This window comes from Falco rusticolus, chromosome 5 (assembly GCF_015220075.1).
Source record: "Falco rusticolus isolate bFalRus1 chromosome 5, bFalRus1.pri, whole genome shotgun sequence".
Lineage (NCBI taxonomy): Eukaryota > Metazoa > Chordata > Aves > Falconiformes > Falconidae > Falco > Falco rusticolus.
The window spans coordinates 83629620-83643989 of NC_051191.1; the positions used below are offsets into that span (position 1 = coordinate 83629620).

At 47.1% G+C, this 14370-nt stretch overlaps 1 protein-coding gene across 1 annotated transcript in view; it reads right to left on the reverse strand.

The window, feature by feature from the left end:
- Window positions 1-14091, reverse strand: part of LOC119148984 (alpha-2-macroglobulin-like protein 1) — a 30996-nt gene extending 16905 nt beyond the window's left edge. The window contains 16 exon segments of the mRNA XM_037389790.1: window positions 57-287; window positions 663-830; window positions 1310-1419; window positions 1799-1913; window positions 2249-2363; window positions 3175-3259; window positions 3859-4018; window positions 4570-4587; window positions 5478-5530; window positions 5878-6040; window positions 7083-7266; window positions 11938-12036; window positions 12098-12132; window positions 13523-13649; window positions 13784-13848; window positions 14008-14091. Coding sequence (XP_037245687.1) covers window positions 57-287; window positions 663-830; window positions 1310-1419; window positions 1799-1913; window positions 2249-2363; window positions 3175-3259; window positions 3859-4018; window positions 4570-4587; window positions 5478-5530; window positions 5878-6040; window positions 7083-7266; window positions 11938-12036; window positions 12098-12132; window positions 13523-13649; window positions 13784-13848; window positions 14008-14091 — 1812 coding nt within the window.
- Between the last annotated feature and the right edge of the window lie 279 nt (window positions 14092-14370).

The window sequence follows — 14370 nt, forward strand, 5'->3', positions numbered from 1 at the left end:
AGATGCTGGTCTTGTGCCCTGAGCTATCACCCACTAGCACTTCCCTAGAAACTCACAAAGTAGGAGAAAATGACACGCTTGGGCCCATGTTCCAGGTCCTCCTGATAAATTCTGAAGTCCACCTGGACAGCTTGCTTTTTCCCGCAGGGCATTGTTTCTGCCACACGGACAATAGAGAGAAAACTCCTGCTGGTGCTGTAGAATGGACGTATGAAATGAGAGGCTTGCTTGTAACTCAAATCAGCTGTCCTAGTCTCTATATCCAAATCTTGATGCAGGACACTTGCCTGGTGAGACAAAAAAAAAACAAAACAAAAAAACCACCAAACAAAACAAAACACAGAAACCAGTTAATTTCTGTAGTTTAATTTCTCTGGTTAAGCGAGTCAGCTGCAAATCACCATAGCCGCAGCTTGGTAAGAAGCTCAGATAAGGTCTGAACAACACCATAGCACAGGTCTCTGTATGGAGAGCTCATGAGAAAAACAACCAGGATTTGGGGAATAAGCTCTCAGAGGGAGCTGAGATTCAGAACATGCTGAGGTGCTTTGCGTTTGAATTACTGTCCTTCAGGAAGAAACTAGGGAGATGTCTGTGGGGCAGTAAATAGCTCTGAAACGCATGCATACCCCGGCCAACACAACAGACCCTTCCTCACTTACCTCCAGGGAGGCTGAGGTGCTGTTCCAAGCAGTCGTGTTCAGGCTAAATGAAGCTGTCCCAGCGTCCCCAGTGGTGTACTTCTGCTTAAATTGCTGCTCACCACACCTTACTACAAGGAGGACTGTTTTGTGCTTCAGTGCCTTGCCTTGGTAGTCAATGACTTTAATCTAAGAACATGGTGGTGAGCGAGAGAAATGCAGAAGAGTAATCAACAGACAGAATCTCCTGCTTCTCCAAGTCTGGAGCAGCATTTCCAAAGACAGCAAGGTCACCCTTTCAGTCACTAACAATATTATCAACACTGCTACTGGTCATCTCCTATTGTCACTTGCACTACCACGTTCATTTACCCCCACGCTCTCTACCCCTTCACTGCTGGCAGCCTCCCAGCTGCTGAAATTCCAGACGTTTGCATTTGCGCCCCGCATATGGATGCCCATAACTGCTGCTACTCAAGGCTTATTTGGCTAATGGCAGTCTTGGGTGCTATTCTCACTTTTGACAATTCAAGAGTTTCATCTCTGGGAGTCAGTCATGCCCTCCCCAGCCCTTGGCTGGAGGTGAGGTTGGAAAAGACGCTAGGTAACAGTTGCTGTGAAGGCATTGCTCACACTCTCCCCTCCAAAGGACCGTAACTGGGAATTACCTTCCCCCTGTACATCTCTCCAGCGTGGTAGTAAGAATTCACATCATCAAACAAAGCCATCCCGCCAGTCTTGGAGATGAGTACTTTGTGGGAAGCACTGGCGTGTGTCTCTGAATGAAAGCAGCAAGACAGAAACATAAGGGAGGGAGCAAGGAAGCCAAGCACCCCTCAGCCATTTCCCTGCAGAGTGACCCACCGGTAACACTGATGCACATGTTCAGCTGCACACACACTTCATTCCAAGGAGATGATCTGCCCAGGGCTCTGGGCATCTAGACTTCCTCCCACTTACTTCTAGCCCTCAGAGAAGCCCCTAAGCTTTACCACCCTAGACTGCAGGCACTCAGAGTGTGTGTGTCCGTGAGGTTAGACGCCAGGACCCAATGGGCTCAGAAAGCTCAGAATGCTAGCCTGAATGTCTCTAGTGTTCTTGGCAAAATTAGTGTCTTCACATGCCTTTTCCCAGCCACCAGAGATGTTTCCAGTTACCTGTGCCATCCTCCCTCAGCAAGGCATCTGCAACTATGCTGTCCTGATAGTACCGAAAGTCTCGACTGAAGGACGAAAGACTCACATTTGTGAAGAAGCAACCAGTCTCATCTGTCTGAAAGTACAGAGAAAGGAAACAAGGTCTGAGCAAGGCACTTAAGTTAGAGGTTACCCAAATGGTGCAGAAAGAGCAGCCCAAAATCCCTGCTCTCAGGGAGCTTGCCTTTTGACATAGCGGTCCATGTTGTGGAGCGGGCACATGATGCACACGCAGCCATAGTCACCAGGCACAGCTACTAAGAAGCAGCACCAGTAGACCACTGGCCAAGCAGCCAGATCCACAGAGTAACATCATCATTATTTCAGCTAAAGCCTCCAGCAGCGTTCCCTTACTGCAGGGCTGAGCACAAATGTCCCCGAATAGGGCTCAGCTCCTGCTGAGCATCTTACCTGCTTATTGAATTCCTGACAGAGATCAGGTTTGGAAGCACTGGGCAGGAACAGAGCTACCTTCTGACAGAGGCTCACATGGACCATCCCCTGGACACCTTTCCCATAGGTGTATCTGTTTGGGGGACCAGGGAAAGGAAAAGACAGTCACACACAGCAAAAGAGCACAGGGCTTGCTTCGCGTAACTCCAGAGGCCACTTACTCATGGATATTCACAACGCAGCACAACAAGAGTGGCAGCCATACAGCAGGCCCAGGAGCCCCGACCCAGTAACAGGGTCAGACTGGGGCACTGCAGCAATGGAGATCAAGGGCTCTGTGATACAATTAGTGCCAAACTAATCTATTCTGGGAAACCACAGTGTTGTAGGTGCTGACTGAGCACACAGCTCTGCACTTTATCCATAACCCCAGGATATGCTGAAGGCATGCATTATCTTATAAGCAGAAGCATGGGCCATTAATAAAACACCTTTACAGGAGGCTGTTAACCCTAGTGTCGTCCTTGGACTGTACCTGAGGCAATTCCTTTTTGCCTCTCTAGTTTCTGCTACAGCATTATCGGGAAAAGTTTCCCTTCATTTCCCATGAGTTTGTGCTGCAGGGAGATGAACACCAAACAGCTGCCAAGTTCTGCCCCACAAATAGCTTCTTGTCAAAAGATAAGTTGTTCCCCCAGGTTTTGCATGTAGACTTGTGGAGTGTTCTTAGAAAGGGGGCATTAGAGTACCAGAAGGACAGATATAGGAATGTTTTGTGTTGCATCGGGGTGCAAACAGCTGCCATGGAAGATTCTGGACTCCTATAACTGAAGGAGTAACTGAAAACTGTAAATTTCCCCTGAGCTCCTCATGGTTACCTAGCCATCTTGTACTCATCTGGCCAGAAATTAACACAGGGCCATCCCTCAAAGCAGAATCCTCACCTGCCACATACCCGGAGTGGGAAGGTTTTATCTAGCACATAAATCTGATTTGGTGCCTCAAAGTTCACTTCAAATTTTGGCAGCACTGAAAGGAAAAAACAGAGAACTACAGGAAATGCCAGGGACAACCTTCCAGAGAATCAACATGAAGATAAACTATAGTGAAATAAGAGCCAGGAAATTGAGAGGGAAGGTGGTGAGAAGGGGAAAGGGAAGCTTTTCCTTCTTTAACACATTTGTGTGTATACCCTGGCTGATTGCTCCTTTTAGAACGAAGACCCAAACATGCCCATGATCCTGCACTTCTGACAGCTACTTGCACTGAGAGAAGGCTAGCCTCCCAACATGGTTAATTTGGGGATGGAAAGAGAAGTGGGATGGCACTGGACATCATACTCCCTGGAAAAGCCCATCCTAAATGACCTTGTTTTGTCTGACACTGAGATCTGCAGGAATCAGTTGTGGCAAAGGTCTGAGGCCATGCACAACATTCCTCCCACACACTGACCCAAGGTCCCACCATGGTCCCTCTCTCCTGAGCCTCAGCTCACTCTTTTCTGTGACAGATGCTATTTCTTTTCTCATTTGCTCCTTGGGTGGTTATAATGGAATAAACACACAGCTTCCTGGCTCAAGAGTGCAAGTCCCTTCTGCAGCTCAGACACGTCTCCCACAAGCTCATACCATACTCCTCAACGGAGAAGGTGCCATACGCTTTTGCATTGGTTATATTGATGACGTATGTCCCCAGCAGAGGCTCATCGCTCAACTTGAAAGACAGATCTACAATGCCATCTTGGGGGCCCACATTCAGCCACTGCTCTATCCGGTTGTTCTTCGGGTCCTACACCCACAAGGAAGGAAGAAACAGTTGTTCAGCAGCTCAGTGATCCACACCCCATAGGAACCGAGCTTCGGGATTTCACTGCTGCAGACTACCTGCTTCTATAGCTAAGGAATGAGGTTTGGTATATGCTGGTCAAGAATTCTGAAGACAATGTAACGCTCAGATTCTGCTCCCAGCATCTGAGTCTCCTTCTAACACTTATCTAAATTCCAATCTCAAGGAAAGATCCTTCACAGTTCTAAATTCTGTTGTAAAGCTCTAAGCTGACGTGTCTATACTCTCTCTATATATACATTATATATATATAATACAATATAATCTATACTGCAAGTCTAAAACAACTCAAATTTCTACTGAAGTAACTGGAAGCATAAACTCAAGTAAGTACATAAATGAGAAACTGTAAGGAGTATGTTAGTTTAAGAAACCTTGAAGTTTTACAAATTCCACTCAGAGGTCTGTAAAATCTACCAGGAACTGCATATGAATAGCCCAGTGAAATGGCTGCCACCAACATCTCTGCAACCCTAGATTTCAGCATCACTCACCTGAAGAAACAGGGAAATCTGGGGGAAGAAAAGGCAAAAACCATTAGAAGACACGAACACATGCCAGCAGCACACACAAGGTACTTTGGATGCACACGCCCTCTCTGAAGGATGTGCAACTCGGGATTTTGAAATTCAGAGCACTGACAACAATATAAAGTAAAACAAATGTCATCAAAAAGAAGAAATATTAGGTGAGTCCTTTACAGTAAGGTCTGGCGCAAGGGAAAGGAAAAGAGCTGGAGGTCACCCAGCACTTGCTACTGACCTCCTGGCAGAGTCCTTCATCAGGAAAACTCACTGTCCAAGCAAACCTAGGCTCTGGCTCAGCTGCAGTTTTAAGGGTGTCACAGAGGTATAGGATCACATAGTTTGGAAGGAACCTCTGGAGGTCACCTAGTCCAACACCCCACTGAAGCATGTCTTAGAGCAGATTGCTCATAGCCTTCTCCAGTTGAGTTTTTAACATCTCCAAGGATGAAAATGCCTTCTCTGGGCACCTGTTTCAACATCTGATTACCATCACAATGAAAAAGTTTGTCCTAATACCTAATCAGAATTTCCCATGTTCCAACTCGCAGGAGCCAGATGTAGAACACCCCTCCCTACCACACATCTGGATTGCAAACTATTCACTCCCTACATAACACCACCACATCAGCAATCGGTACGTCCCATACTTGTTCTTGCGTGAGCATTTTACCCAAATGACCAAGAGACATGTACGCCACCTTCCTGAGTTACCAGCCTTTACTTGAGTTACTGTTCTCCTCTGGACACCCATCAAGCCCGGTCCAGGGACAAATGTGGAAAAGTTGGAGCTTCGGCAGATGAGCAGGGCAGAAAGAAAGCAGGATCCACGCATGGAACAAGGCAGCTTTTCCACAGCCCCCCCAGGGCTGGCTTACCGAATCGTTGAGTGCAGCGAATTCCTCATCCAGAGTCACGATGCGAAATTTCACTGAAGGTGAGGAAATCAGGGAACACATTTATCAGATCTCAGTTCTTCCCTACAGACCCCTACTCTACCTGTTTCCCCAGCTCCTGTCTCCATTCTATACACATTTGTGATAACTGATACGGACATTCCCACATGAAACAAACCACGGACAATGACCTACTGCCTCCTGCAACTTCACAGTCACCACAACCTGGACATAACAGCCACCTCAAAACATCACTCAACAAGAGACATTTTCTCAGAGCCTTCTGCCTTTCCTGACCGTGAATTTCAGGCAATTGCAGGCTTTCCATATGGTGTTCCCAGCAGAAAGCCTAGCCATGGCTGATCCCATTTGCAGTTCTCACCTGTCTGCCCTGGTTGATAGACAGGCTTGTCTGTTTGGATGAAGGTACCACTGCTGGCTTTGAAGATCAGGACCTTTTTCTTCTCCTCAATACTGACCCCTTTGCCTGTGATGGTCAGTTTGACAGTGGCAATCTCCTCTGTGCCATCAGCTGGAGGTGCAACCTACACAAACAGGAAAGGAGAGCACGCAGCCCCCGGGTAATCTTCTGGGGGTCCTGAGCAGGAATTCAGAATAAAGTGGAAGAACTAACCGGTTTCAGTTCCCCTCCACCTGTACCAGGACATGCCCTCCAATATCAGGATCCGGATCACATCCGGATCTCACTCAGTTCCACATGACAGCAGGAAGCCCTGCATGTCACGGAATCTGTCCTTTCCACCCCTGGTTAAGGAACTTTGCCTCCGGTAACAAGCAGATGCCTGACACCTGCGAGTGTTCAGGCTTGGTCAGGAAGATGGGCAGATGCCAGAAAGGTGGGAGATGGTAGCAGGGAATCAAAGGAGAGAGATCGAGCTGTAGCACAGCCTTAAATGCCAGGCCTTCAGAGTTACCCAGCATGTACAAGTAAGAAAGCCAGATTAGAAGAGAAAACCAGAGGGTCTTCCTGATTCCAGCAACCAAAGACCCCAGCAGCCTCAGACAGAATATACTGTATAATAGAAGTGATACTGTTAGGCACATCTACCTTATCCTAGATCTTGTCTAAAATCTCACTAACAATGAATAAGCTCTGAGATGATATTTAAAAATAACAAGCACATCCATTTCCATCTTCAGCAGCTCCTAAGAGCTGAGCTGCTGCCCGACTTCGGGTCCTACAAACTGCAGTACGTCATGCAAACCACCATTTCCCCAAGCTTTAGCTTTGGAGCTGTACAAGGCCTTCAGAGAAGAGCTAAAGCTGCTTCATCTGGTCTGGGATGGAAGAGGTGGAAGCAGGTGGGTTCTTCTTAAGTATCCAGAAGCATGGTAGATTTTAACGAATGTAACTTCAATTTAAAAGTTAGATTCAGAAGGGGAATTCGGTGCTGACAAACAGACACTGTGCTGGGCTATACATCCCTAGTCACCAACCATTCCCCTTCCTAGCAGTCTCACTTCAAGGCAAAATACACCCTGTCCACATTATCCCTGGTTAGGGAGTAACACAAGGGGAGTTCCTGAAGGGAAAATCAGTGATGGCATTTGCCTAGGGCAGCTCACCCAGAACTTAGCGCACTTGAAAGTCTTCTCCTTCTGGATGGTTTCTTGCATTAAGAGCTCATATCCTGCAGAACGCTCCAGGACCAGGTTCACTTGAACCTTTGCTTCATAACAGGTGATATGCAGGCAGGCAACTTGGGTGGATGGGTAGCGGAGATCTGCAGGGATCACCACCAGGTAATGTCTGGGGCAGGGGAAAGAAGACATCAGAGGTGGCATCATGTTGAAGACTCAGAGATGCAAAAGAGCTTCCCTGCAGTGGCCCACTACTGCAGAATTCCTCAGCAACGTGCCATGGCTGCAGTCAATATTCAAAAGCAACAGTGAACCCAAGAAAGTGATTGCTTTACTGGTAACTTGAGAAATAGTTCCTGGTTGATTAGCTTAGGTATAGCCCTATAATCTTTTTCAAACCCCTTAACTCCAGCCATCCCTTGAACTCCCCCAAATCCCTTCAGGTCTTCAGAAGAATTGGCCTCAGTCTTGCAATCTAGACACCAGTGATTTGATCTGGTGTGGCAACTGGAGAAGCTAATGCATGGGAAGCAAGGTGCATGGCACAGCTACCCTTTGGGGTGATCTGATAGAGCAGGAAGCACAAGAGCTGACAGCATGGAATGTGGTCCATCTACTTAAGACTGATGCCTTCACAAAACAGACCGAAACAGAAGTTCAGCATCACTCACAGTTGGTGAAAAGCAGCTGCAGTGTGGAACAGAAGGCTCAGGAGGATGGCTGTCCTCATCCTGGGGGATCTTGCTGCCCAGTCTCCAATAGCCCTCTTCCTCTGAAATCACCGAGGCTGTTTTTAGGGGGGAATTTCTTTCTAGCACAGCCTAAACAAAGAGGTGGGATGGGGGGACAAGCCGGTCTCTCCCCACCGCTTCCTCTCTCCTGAGGTTATATGCAGGCAGCAGTGGGAAGGGTGCGCTGCACCAAGTGCCCCTCAGCCAATAGCAGCCGCTTTGGCCGCCATCCACCAGTTCAGGACATCCCCTCCTGCAAGGCTGCCATGGAGACATCTAACCAAATGGACTTCTCACGGTAAAAAAAAACCAAAAAAACAGAGAGAACTTTGCTGATCAGTGACCCAGGCCAGGTCCTGATCACTTGTCACTTGCGTCCCTTTGTTTCAGCCAGAGATGGATTGCGGCTGTGCAGCCGGCAGCAAGAGCTCACCCCAGCACACGGCAGGCAGCGTTGTCGTTTGGGACAGAGGCTCAGTAGCTCTGGATCAGACTATGGGGCTGTGGACCTCCTTAGGCTGTTTGGCTTGAGAATGGGACCAAATCCTTGCACATGCATAAGGAAGCACTGCAGCAACACTCCCACCAGCCAGCAACCGCTAATGAACCAACAACGTGGCCTTTTCCTTCCCTGCATACAATGAGGGAAATGGAAATATATATTGGACAACAGAGGTCTCCACCAGCTCCCTGCAACACCCATTAGCAGTGGCACTAACCTGCAAGGAGCGGGGCTCAGGAACTGGTTCCAGTTCCTCATTGTTCATGTCTGTGTCTGAAAGGTCTAGGGAACAGGGATACAGCAGTTTGGTTCAGGTTTTGAACCTGAGCATCAGGTTAACACATGGGACATCTGCTAGCACTGATGACAACCTGCACAGAAGGGTAGACAATTATGCCGTTTAACCAGCCAGGCCTCCAGACAAGCGTGGTCACCATGTAAATTGCCCGTTGTGAGTGGTACACAGATTGCATTAACCACACCTGAGATGTGTGTGAGACAGCATAAGCTAGCCCAGGCTGAAATGTACCGGGGACTGTCCTAAGAATACAGACAGCTACAGCTCTGTGCCTGGAAATATTTCCCAGTGCTGTTTAATACAGCTGATGCAGCCTAAGCATTCCATAGCTGGGTCCCAACGTGACGTTACTCAAGCAGCTGGTTGGGATCTCTTCGTCTGGCAAAACCAGCTTCCAGGACACCCAGAAATTTCCAGCTAATTTGGGATCCCTGTTCCCAAGGCTCTTCACACTCTTTTTCCAGATGGGGTTGGGAAGACTGATCTCCATTTTACGTCTATCACTGGGCCACTCTAGAACAAGCATGCATCCTGGGGGCTATACATTACGCACAGGAGCTGTTACTGCTAGCAATGCCTGTGTCTCAAGTAAATATTTTACTGTTCAACTGATTGAGATCACCGGCCAGACACCAGATATCCCAACTGATTTCAGAAATCAGCTTTGAGGTGGTCTAAATGTCAGGCTCTAGGCAAGGAGGACTGGACACTTTTTATTTTGATGGACACATTATCCCCATTCTTGTCTCTTTGCGAAGGAAGGTCATATTACCGAGAATGGCAGGCAAACGTATACACTTTTAACTAAAACCTGAGATTTCCCTACAGAAAGCACGAGCCGGATCTGTCATAAATCAATGAACCATAGCCAGAGAGGTCCAGCTGCCAGCAGGCTTCTGACCAGGGCCAGCACCAGGGAGATCTCTCTGACCGTGTCCCCACCGTGGTGCTCCTCCTGCTGTGTTTGCCCAGGTGCGTTCTCTATTCCTTGCTTGGCTTCAGCAAACCTGGCTCTTGGTCACAGGAACATACATTTGAAGGATCTGCATCAAAGGCAGTGACTGACAGCCGCACAGGTGTCATAGACCCGAACAAAGGCTCTGAAATGGAGACAGCACAGCAAGGCTGTGCACAGTTTCTAGTTCTGTAGCTTCTCTCCCTAAATGAGGCGGCCTTTTGTGATAGAAGCGCTGAGCCAAAAGGCCCATGGGGAGTAAAGGATCTGCCCCCGCTGAAAACACGCTGTTCAGCTGGAGCAAAGAACATAGTCCATACTGACAACGCCAATTCTCCACAGATAACTTGAGTCAAAAATGAAAAGGAAGAAGAGGAGACTTAGTAAAGGTCACACCTATGATCATGGAAGACATCTTCCATGATTCAGAATGAGGATCAGGAGTAATGGCACCTTAGAAATCATTCCAATGTTTTAATATCTTTGAAGAAACAAAAAAGGCAATAGTATCAATGAGAAGAGTACTGGGGAAGCAGTGAAGTCTGCAGAGCACTGACAGCACGCTGTGCGGAGAGGAGGAAGTAATCGGTTTCTTTGAAGAATCACATCTGTTAGAGAGCCTGTAGTGCAGAATAATTCATCTAAGCAACTGAATCATTCTTCATTCTCCTCTAGACACTCATCACCAGCTTCATACAGGCCTAGGGCCTCCTCCATTGTTGCCTTCTTTCCTTTGCATCCAACTTCATGCTCCCCATCACTGACATTTCCAGCTCGCCTCTCACAGGCACATATGCACAACTCTGTAACTACTCTGTAGCACCTTCAAAGACAATGAGATTTGATATCCTTGTGTTCTGATAGTGAAGGATGCTTCTGCATTAAGGATACTTCACAGTCCATGCAGGGTTCACGAACATCTGTGAAGCCATAATATTTCTGCAACCTGGCCACCATCCATAACATAACGAAATCCCTCAAAAGAATCTCTCTGTAATGCCACGGCAGACTGCTGCACCCACTTTCTGCTGCCTTGACAGCTGAATTTTTCCACTGCACCAAAGCCAAGCAAGGAATTGAGAACACACCTGGACAAACACAGCAGAAGGAGCAGGAACTAACTGGGTCAGAAAGCTTGAAGGCAACATAGTGTAAACTGTCCTATGCCTCTCTCAATGCTTGGCTTCTACACCAAGATCATTCAAAGAACTGCAGGTCTTTTGAAATTTTTGCCCAGAAATCTAGTGCAAGCCATTAGACTGAAGGCTTTAAATGTGTTAAATTTTTATTTAATTTAAATGTGGAATTGAGCTTTGGAGAATTATAAAACTATGCCCAAGGGAGTTTGGAAACCTTCACAAGAAAGCTCTCAAACCATGGGTGTGCCACGGATCTCTCTCCAAAGAACAGGTGTGAACCTGAAACCTGCAGCTTTGCTTACTTTTCACTAAAGGGCACAATAACTAGTGCCACCAATTTCTAGCTACCACTCCCAAAATCCACACAACCCATTGAAAGAGCCTATTATCTTCTGAGCCTCCTTCGCCTAATACCAAAGTTCTGCTTCTTGCTTCATCTCTCCTATTGACCCCGCTGAACTCAGAAAGTCTCACCACCACTCCAGACTTCTCCGAATCACAATGTCCTGACTTGTAAATTCAAATCAAGTAGATCAGCACTCATGGAAGTCGAAAACTTTTACAAGTTGGTAAACTGGCTCAACCAAAACCACAAAGACCTCCAGATCTGAATGCTGTGGCTTAGAAATTATCTCTAGTGTTAACAAAGAATCAAAACTTAAACCAGAAGGTAAAGTTTGGGGTCTAGATAAAGCAAGTTCCAGCAGAATAATTGTGGGGAAGCCTCTAGTATATGTAATATATTTGTGGACATATTTGTCAGGCATTACACGAGATTCTAAATTTTGGTAAAGCCACTTACTTTCTTAGTTAAGTGGCAACTTTGATTACACCCAAGGAGCCCCTTCTTGGTGGGAGGGCCAACCAAAAATCATTTTGTATAGAAACAGTCACAGTAAACTGACCTGAGACTTTGCAATAGCTTGGAAGAGCTGATCTTTGAACACTGCCAGACACTGGGCAGAAGGCTACACTCAAAGTCAGGATATTTCCTGAAATTCTTGTGACTGTGCCTTTTCTATTTAACGTAGGACTGAGCATACAACTGGAGATGAACCACACAGCAAGTGATAGAGACTTGCCCACAATTACTGAACACAGGCTCGGAAGTTTAAAATTAAAAGGTGTGTGGAAGACGCATCAACATAAAACAGATAGCCAGTGTTAAGATGCAATTCATAATGCTGCTCTACCTGCACCAGCTATTTTGATGACACACAAGCATATGCCAGGTTCAGAGGTGTGCCATCATTCTGGAGGCTGCATCAAGAAAGGAACAGGGAAGATTTCTTCCTTTTGAGGAAAAGTATCAAGAGATTATTCTTTTTCCTCTGGCAATCCCATCAGTCCCTTCTCTTGCTTCCCTCCTTTTCCTCTGCTTTCTTCTTTGGGTAGCCTTCCTTTGCTGAGCTGTAAAGGATAGGACACGGTAAGCAGCTGGCCAGCTCACAGATGACCAGAGCCATAGTCCCCAGGCACTTGGAGGGAAAGGACCTGCCACACAGGGGGGCTTTCTGCCCACTGGTGTGCTCAGTCAGGGGAGATAGTCTCTATTTAACAAAGCTCTTTTCTCTCTGAGCTTATTCTTCTCCCACCCTGCAGTTCTGTTGGGATTTTGTCCTCATTTTACTGCACATTGGGAAGGTGACAAAAGTTGCTCCCTATGGCAGACACCAGCTATTGCATCCAGCACCCAGACCCAAGCAGTTTCCCTCAAGCTCTGCACAGTTTGAAGGTGTGATAGCCATCAAGGGGCCTAGCTGCTAAATACCAGGAAGACTTCAGGGACACTATAGATAGGTAGCTAAATTTTCTGTCTCTGCACACTCTAAGACATGTTACACCACAGAGCATTACAGGGCTGGGCTAGGTGGAGTACTCGCCTAACTATTTAAATAGCTGTGGGGCACCCTACAGCAATTAAGCATATTTGTTTTCCATAGGAAGGACTGAGATGATTTACACCGTAAGTTGTACTGGCTATATGTGCAGAAAGTTGGGCAATGTCTGGATCTCATGCTGCAGTTTCACCAGCCAAGAATCCACAGGGTCACATGTCAGTATCGCAGATGAGTGAGGGATCTCCAGGTTCCTGTGTTTGCAGGCATTCCAGCCAGCAGCTGCTTGGACCATGTTGGTTCCAAACCACTTTTCTTCTAGAACAGTCAGAAGAAGGAGGGAGAGGTGGGAGAGATAAAGTACGAAAGGGTTCATCATCCCTTATGTTGAGCTTCCCCTTCGCTGTTAAGCCATGGCTCAACAACAGTTCCCATCCACAGCACAGGTGTGCCAGGGGAGGTTTAGATTGAAGATTAGGAAAAATTTCTTCACCAAAAGGGTTGTCCAGCATTGGAACAGGCTGCCCAGGGAAGTGGTTGAGTCACCATCCCTGGAGGTATTTAAAAGATGTGTAGATGTGGCGCTTAAGGACGTGGTTTAGTGGTGGACTTGGCACCGTTACTAGATTTATGGTTGGACTTAATGATCTCAAGGGCTTCTTCCAAGCTAAACAATCGTATAGGTCTTTCTTCTAAAGCGTTCCTGAACTTGCTTCTGTAGAGAAGCAGATACAGTCACTTCTCATACCCTGCTTGTCACACGGAACAGCAAGATTAGGGTGTTCAGAGAAATACCCATCAAGAGGTACCCCACATTGCTATTTATTATTCCCTCTCTTAGTATGTAAACGTAAGCAAACACAGCCCCTTGCCAAAATTTACACCTGCTATGGAGTGAGACTAGTGAGCAAGGGCCAGCCTCCTGGCTGCACGTCGGTGGCCACGGGAAAGAGCTGCCATACGTGTGCACAGAAGCCACCACCCTGCTGCTTCCCAGCCACCTGCTTCAGAGCCACTTGGGTGATCTTGTCACCTATGAAGACGTACTGCATGGCTCTCAGGAAGCATTTGGTCAGGGAGGCTGTCAGCCTAGAAGAGAGACCCTGAGACGGGAGCACAGGCTACCAACAGCTGGGTCTCCATAAGGAACGGCAGAAAGTTTAGGAAGACTTGTTCTTTACCGTACTGAGAAAGGCATTTGTTTACCAGAAGTTGCCTTTCACATGACTGCCTCAAAATCCAGTGGAGGATCCATTGCTATCTTTGAAGAGAAGCTCCCTCTGGCAGCCTGTGTGGGAGAGAAATAAAAGTGAAATTTTTTCCAGAAGCAACAACTCATATTGTATTCCTTAAGAAGGAACCACCTGATAATGCAACAAGGTCACTCAGTACTGGAGGTAAAGAAATGGTGTAACAGATCTGACGAACCTGTCTGCAAGAATCTCACAGCTTTAATCTCTAGCTCTTCTCTCAGCTGTCCTGCCTTCTCCAGGAACTGCAGCACACAGATGATGGGGGCAAACACAACCATGTTCTGCACCCCACAGCCAACCAGGCATCTGTCTGGGGTGCAGAACCAGACAGTGCAGGTTCTCCAGTGATGTCACCTGGGCATCAAAGATAGAGGACAAAGCAAGGGCAAAGCTCTCATATTCAGGCAAATGGGGTTTGCTTCCTTAACACCACTACTTACCCCATATCTCTGCCTGCTTTATACCACAAATCCTCTCAACATTTGTCCAACTACTTGTTACACCATCCAGCACCTTCTGCAAGCCTCCACTCCGCTTCATCCATTTCTATGCATGTC